The sequence below is a fragment of the Nannospalax galili genome, unplaced genomic scaffold (assembly GCF_000622305.1).
Source record: "Nannospalax galili isolate Female #2095 unplaced genomic scaffold, S.galili_v1.0 scaffold633, whole genome shotgun sequence".
Taxonomy (NCBI): domain Eukaryota; kingdom Metazoa; phylum Chordata; class Mammalia; order Rodentia; family Spalacidae; genus Nannospalax; species Nannospalax galili.
In genome coordinates, this window is record NW_008336075.1 from 6,813,235 (window position 1) to 6,820,777 (window position 7,543).

Here is a 7,543-nt window from a genome sequence, read left to right on the forward strand (position 1 = left end):
TAAGGACAGTTCATAGCTGCCATGTGGGTGCTGGGAATCAAACTCGGGTCTTCTGCAAGAGCAGTCAGTGCTCTTAACTGCTAAGCCATCTCTCCAGTCCCCAGCTTAACTTTTAAAGTTTTTATTACATTAATGTGTGCGTGTGCACGCATGCACCACTGCATGCATTTGGAAGTCAGAGAACAACTTGTAGGAGTGTATTGTCTCCTCTGACCATGTGAGTCCTGAGAATGGATCTTGGGTGGTCAGGCTTGGCAGCAAGTACCTTTACCCACTAAGCTATTTCACCAGCCCTTGCTTGACTTTCTAATATCTTCCGACTGAGTTTATCTCAGCGTTTCAATTTATGAAAGTTAAATTTAATACCACCCCCAATATTTTAATAGGAATTTATGTTTCCTCTTTGAGTAAGTCACCCAGCCTGGAAAACCCTAAGAGTAGGAACTGTAACCTACACAAAACATTTAAAACATTACTCCCAAAGCAAACACTACTGCTGACCTACATCTCAGCCCTCTGTTTTGGTCTTGGAAAGCTCACCTGCCCATCGAGAGAGAGAATACTTGTGGTTTGCTCTCAGGGATTATGGTCTCAGGTCATCTTGGCATTAATTTTAGAGGCTATCTCTTGCCTATTCAGAGACTTACTGTGGTCAATATTGTTGCCTGTGAACTTGTCTAGATTGGGATTACTTCTTATCCTTTGTTAAAGTCTTCATTATTGATCTAAATTGATGGTCTCCAGACTACACTAGGGGTTAATCACCCAGGAACATGTTTAGAAATACAAATTTGGGGTTCCTCCCGAGACATACCAAATTAGAAACTCTGAGGTGGAGCCCAGCGATCTGTTCAATCTGTTCGGTATGGCTTCCAGGTGATTCTGATGCACACGCATGCTTGAGCACTAATGATTTATGCAAACATCCCATACCACAGAACGTACCATGGGTACTTCTTGAACCCTCAGACAGGCACCTAGTTCCTACCGAAGCTCTTGTACTATCACTCAAAAGGCACGGAAGTAGTTTTTGTGTGTAACTCTCACCCTAAGTAGACTGCTAAGTCCCTGGAGAAATGGACTGTTCCCTGTTTGCATTATGGTAGGAGTAGAGCATACAGCTGCCTTCCAGATTATAATAGGATTGATATGTTGAATGCCAATCATTAATTATGTTCCCTCCTTTCTGTAAAAAATAGAATTAAATATATCTTATTGTCTTAATACTTTTTAAAGATAGTCTTTAAATTGTCTTAATACTCTTTAAAGATAGTTTTGCTGTAGCCTTGGCTGCCCTGGAACTTGCTTTGTAGATCAGGCTGGGCTTGGACTTATGGTGATCCTCCTGAGTGCTGGGATTACAGGCATGTGCTACCAAGACCAGCTCACTGTCTTAACTCTTTAAGCTGGTATAGCTTTCATGTTTTCCCTCATGTGATTTAATATGGTATTGATTTATGCAAATGGGCTTATTAGTGACATGATCTTTATAGTGGCATGCAAATTCAAAGAAGCAGAATCTGAGCACAGAGAGGCAATGCTAAGTAGTTGTTCAAATACAGATTTATTTTTCTCTTTGTCTGTGTGGGTTTGTGTATGCCTCAGTGCTCATGTGGAGGTCAAAGGGACAACTTCAGCTTTTGGTTTTCACCTTCCACTTTGAGACAGGGTCTCTGGTTCTCTACTCTGCACTCCAGGCTATCTGGCCTGAGAGCTCCAGAGATTTTCCTGATTCTGCCTCCTATGTGTGCTACTGTGTGCAGCTTTATGTGGATTCTGGGGATCCAAACTCAGGTCTTCATGCTTGTGCAGCAAGTGCTTTACCCATTGAGCCATCTCCCTAGTCCCATAAATTCTTATTAAATGAAAAGTTTTACTAAATTGTTAAATAAGAAAAAATTGGAACCTTGCAGAGACATTCAAAACATACCCCTTTCCACCTTGCTGCTTGCAGGCACATTTACCTGGGGTGTAACTGTGTGGTCCATCAGATTCTCAGTTAGAGACAAGAGTAAGGCATCCAATTCATCTGTAGCATCCTGTGAAGACAAGGCATCGAACATCAACAAATGATTTATCACCACACTAAGCTTTTCCACGGTCTTGGAATTTTTTATTGTGATCCAGGCCTGGCCAGTGCTCCTCCTTTAAACATAGGGATATTCAGGAATGAGTTATATTAATGATTTCACCTCTTCATGGAGGAGAATCTAGACTAAAATCAGAACTTGAAAAAGAATTTTGATGTTAAATGTTCATATAGCTTTTCCCTTTACACAGACAAAACTTGGGTGGAGTTGAAGACTATTCTGGCTTGTTTTATGACTGAATAGGAAAAGGTTCAGTGAACAAAGGTGTGCCTCAAGTCCAAGTGCTTCTTTTTCTGGATGCAGGGGTGTTTCACTATGTACACAAGAATACAGTATGTTCTGTTCCCCTATAAATACAATTCATACTTTCTGTTAATTTTAGTATCTGAAGCACCTATGGAGAGCTTAATTTTGTGCTGCAATATGCAGGGAGGGAGAATTTAAAAACAATACAATTCCAATCTAGTATTAATAGGGGAAATTGGAACCTTTGAGGTAGGGTATGTGACAAAAACCCCTTCTTTCATACATTTCTATTTCTATTTGCTTTCAAACCTTGGTGACTCTTCTTAATCATTCCTGTTTCAAATACAACTTAATATTTGTCATATACATGAAAGAACTGTTCTCTTTCCTCTCTCATCTCTCTCTTTTACCTCAGTCCTTCCCATACCATGGCCTGGGCTAAATGCACAGTAGTAGATTGCTTGTCTCCACCATGCAACTCCCTCTCCCACTGTATAATAAGCAGTTTGAAAGCAGAGACCATGCTTCATTTAGTTTCTAATCCGTATGGTCTAGCCTGCTGTCTGGTACATATTTTATTGTAAATCTTTGACCTACATGTCTCCTCTGGTCTAAAAAATTTCAGTTTCCACAAATAATTTTCAGTAACTAATCCAAGTCACTTGTGTGTCTTTTCAGAATTTATCTTCTTATTATTTTTGTAGTACTGTGGATTCAGTTGAGAGCCTCACTAGGCAAGCCTTACTAGCCTTACTAGGCAAGTAAGTACGCTACTCCTGAGATATTTCTACAGCCCTTTTAAAAATTTTAATTAGCAAAAAAGGAACCCCTGGGCTGGCCAGATGGCTTGGCAGGCAGGTAAAGGGACTTACTTCTAAGTCTGACAGTCTGAGTTTAATCCCTGGGACTGACATGGTGGAAGGAGAGACTCTATTCCTGACCTTGACATGCACACCGAGGCATGTCCACTCCCCACCCTCACATGCACACACACAAAATAAATTTCAAAATGTAAAAAAAAAAATTGGGGGGAAGAGGGGTTTGAGACAGGGTCTCACTATGGAGTCCTAACTGGCCTGAAACTTGCCATGTAGACCAGGCTGGCCTCAAACTGATAGAGATCTGCCTGCCTCTGCTTCTTACTTGCTGGAATTAAAGGCGTGTGCTACCACGCCTAGCTAAAAATGTTAAAAAAAAAATAATTAAAGGAACTCCTGAGGGTCTTTTAGGGTAGATTTTTTCCTTTAAACCCTAAAGTCTGAGATATTATATACCTAAATATTAATTATATAATGTCTTCGCATAGTAAGCTTAAAAGTGATTCATAGTTCTTCCTTTTTGGGAAATATTCCATGGATTTTTACAACAAATGTACATTATACAATAAAAGAGCAAAGACACTATATGTTAATTTGCAACAAGACTGGGATTTCATGATTTCTGAATTGGTAAAGTAGGACAAGTGGACACAGGAAAGGCAGAAGCTTACATGAGCTGCAGTATAATCAGTGACAGGTGCCTGTTATTTCAAATATGTACTTAGTGCCAACTATGTACCATGTACTGAGACATAGGAATATAGCAATGAACAAAACAGATCACCTAGGAGTGGTGTAATCCTAGCACCAGGGAAGCTGAGGCAAGGGGATTGTGAATTCAAGGCCAGCTTGGGCTATACTCCAACCAAATAAGGCCAGCCTTAGGTACACACCAAGACCCTGACTCAACAAAACAAAACAAAAGTCAGGCCTCTCACACAGTGTATGTTCTCCTGGGAAAACCAGATTACACATTTCAACAAAATCACCTATATGTTGGAGGTACGTAGCATTAGTTCACTCATCTACTAAGCGCTTAAAGAGTACCTATTTGCATCTTTCTTCTTAAGAGGAAAACAAGTGAAAGCATAGCCAGCATCCAGGACCACCCCTGACACAAAGACAAAGAAGCAACACAAAACTGGAGAGGAGATCCTGGCTACTCCCAGTGGTCAGCAACAGGATCTTCTCTACAGAACAGGCTCAGCTGCTTTAAGTTTCAACGGAGTACATATTATAGGAGTCAAGTCAGTTTTCTTTGGAAAAACGGAAAGGAACCTTCTTACCTTTAGAACAGAATCACCACCTGCTGGTGTGGTATGCACCAGAGTGAGGGAATCTTTGAAGGACCCATTATTGCCATTTAAGACAGCACTGGAAGAAAAAAAATTCAGATCATGAAGGACTTGTATGGAGGCGGCACTGCTGAAGGAAGCTTTAGGATAGAAGAATAAGGGTAGTGGAGGGAAGACTTGGGGGTTGGAGAGGAGCACTCAGCTTTGATTCCAAGTCAGACTAACCTGCCAGTGGGTCTACACTACCTTGCTTGCCTCCTAACACCACACTAAAATGACTGAAAGGATTTATCTTTAGCAAAACAACAACAGCAACAACAAAACACAGCACCTAAAAAACATTAAGGGTTTCAAGTGATAGTTTAGAATCTTCAGGAAATCCACAAAGACACACAGCAGAAAAGAATGGCTTCAACATTATAGACAGATTCAATGCAGTACCTCAAATCCAGAGAAAAGATATAAAAGATGGGAAGTGAGCTGGATGTGGTGCATATCTTTAATCTCTGTACTCAGGAAGCAGAGGCAGGTAGATCTCTGAGTTCCAAACCAGCCTGGTCTACATAGTGAGTTCCAAGACAGCCAAGGCTACATATTTGAGGCTCCGCTAAATAACAAAAAAAGATGAGAATGAGGCAGAACTACAGACTGACTCCCCCCACTCCCAGTTTATGATAAAATACATGAGAAGGAAAGTTCAGTGGATCACAGATTTTATACAATAGCCAAGACAAGAAAGAAGAGTGAGGAAACACGAGGCCAGGATGAGGGCACAGGCTGGAAAGCTGCTGCAAAAGCAGGAGCAATAACCAGGGTGCTCCAGACACTGCGACAGAGGACAGGATACTGTAGACCCTGTGACTTCTAGGCCACCATAACAGAGTACCCTGTCTCTAGATAGGCACAGCAAGGCTAGGAGCAGTTCTATACATGACTGCAGTGCCAGCAAAGAAAGGGAGGACTGCAGCCCAAAGGCCAGCATCCACCAAGACAGGAAATCTGATCCTCCTCACTACCACTGAAAAGTGTCTAAGCATCAATGTTCCCCTACAAACTCGAGGAAAAATCATCAAGGAATTCAACAAATTTAAAGAACACATGAATAAACAAATCATAGAGCTAAAAGAAGATCGGGATAAACTGAATGAATTCACAAAAGAGATAGAAAAAGTGAAGAAAAGTCAGGCAGCAATGAAGAAAGAAATGCAAAACCGAATAAGCCAACTAGAAACAATAGGGGAAAGCCTCACTGCTAGAATGAATGAAATGGAAAACAGAATATCAACACTGGAGGATAAAGTTGAAGAACTGGACCACTCAAGAAAAGATTATGGAAAATTGAAAAAAAAAAAAACCCCACAGGAATGGAATATGCAAAAGATGTGGGACACCATGAAAAGACAAAATCTACGGATCACAGGAATAGAGGAAGGAGAATTATCAGGTTAATGGTGTTGACCAAATCTTAAACAGGATTGTAGAAGAGCACTTCCTGAAATTAAGGAAAGACACCCCCATACAAGCACAGGAAACACACAGAACACCAAATAGACAGGATCAGAAAAGAAACTCCCCACAACATATCATAGTAAAAACACTAAATGTACAGAACAAAGAGAGAATACTGAAAGCAGCAAAAGAAAAACAACAAGTCACATACAAAGAAAAGCCCATCAGAATTACAGCTGACTTATCAATGCAAACTATGAAAGCCAGAAGAGCCTGGACCAAGGTATTTCTAGTTCTATATGATAATAGATGTCAGCCCAGAATACTTCACTCAGCAAAAATGTCTATTATAGTTGAGGGGGAAAGAAAAATCTTCCATGACACAAAAGGCCTTAAAGAATACATGTCCACAAAACCAGCCCTTCAAAGAATACTTGAATACAGAGAGCAGAGAGAGAAACTACTATACCTCAGAGGCAACAAAAGAAAGCAAAGATATAATCTAGGAAACACAAAATTAGAGAACACAAACACCAATCAAAATGATGGCAACCAATACACATCTTTCAATAATAACCTTAAATATCAATCAGCAGAACTCCCTCGTCAAAAGCCACAGGCTAAGCGAATGGATTAAGAAACAAAATCCACTTCTTTGCTGTCTGCAAGAAACCTATCTCATCTTCAAGGACAGGCATCCTTCAAGGTAAAAGGACGGAAAAGAATATTCCAAACAAATGGCACTAAGAAACAAGCAGGGGTTGCAATTCTAATATCTGACAAAATAGACTTAAAAGGAAAACTAATCAGAAGAGAGGGTCACTTCATTCTGATCAAAGGAACAGCTAACCAAGAAGATATTACAGTCCTTAACATATATGCACTAAACTCTGGTGGACCCACATTCATGAAAACAACACTACAGGACTTTAAGACCCAGATTAACCCCAACTCAGTAATAGAGTAGGGGACTTCAATACCCCACTGTCTCCATTAGACAGGTCAACTGGACAAAGAATAAACAGAGAAATGTCTGAATTAAATGATACCATACATCCAATGGACCTAACAGACATCTTTTGAATATTTCACCCAAGCACCAAAGAATACACTTTCAACTCAGCACTCCATGGAATTTTTTCAAAAATTGATCACATACTGGGCAACAAAACAAACCTCAACAAATACAAAAGAAATTGAAATAATTTCATGCATTCTATCAGACCACAATGCAATAAAGCTCAAAATTAACACTGGACAAAGCCCTAGTCACTACACGAACTCATGGCGATTGAACAACACACTCCTAAACAATGAGTGGGTCAAAGGAGAAATTAAGAAAGAAATAAAAGAATTCCTGGAATTCAACGAAAAGGACAATACAACACAACACAACCTCTGGGACACATTAGAAGCAGTCCTAAGAGGGAAGTTTATAGCTCTAAGTGCCTACATTAAATAATTAGAAAGAGCTCAAATAAATGGGCTGTAACTCAAGACCCTGGAAATGCAAGAACAAATGAAACCCAAACCTGGCAGAAGAGAAGAAATAACAAAAATAGAGCAGAAATTAATGAAATAGAAACAAAGAAAACAATACAAAGAATCAATGAATCTAAGAGCTGGTTCTTTGAAAAGCTAAACA

The 7,543-nt window shown here is 39.9% G+C and overlaps 1 protein-coding gene across 4 annotated transcripts in view; it reads right to left on the reverse strand.

Annotated features, from left to right (window-relative positions):
* Positions 1-7,543, reverse strand: part of Epb41l5 (erythrocyte membrane protein band 4.1 like 5) — a 142,723-nt gene that overhangs the window by 13,058 nt on the left and 122,122 nt on the right. For all 4 annotated transcript variants that reach the window (XM_029562404.1, XM_017797571.2, XM_008830872.3 and 1 more), the window contains exons 21-22: positions 4,441-4,528; positions 1,965-2,039 (exon numbers count right to left, since the gene is read on the reverse strand). In XM_029562404.1, the coding sequence (XP_029418264.1) occupies positions 1,965-2,039; positions 4,441-4,528 (163 nt within the window). The remainder of the gene's footprint in view (positions 1-1,964; positions 2,040-4,440; positions 4,529-7,543) is intronic.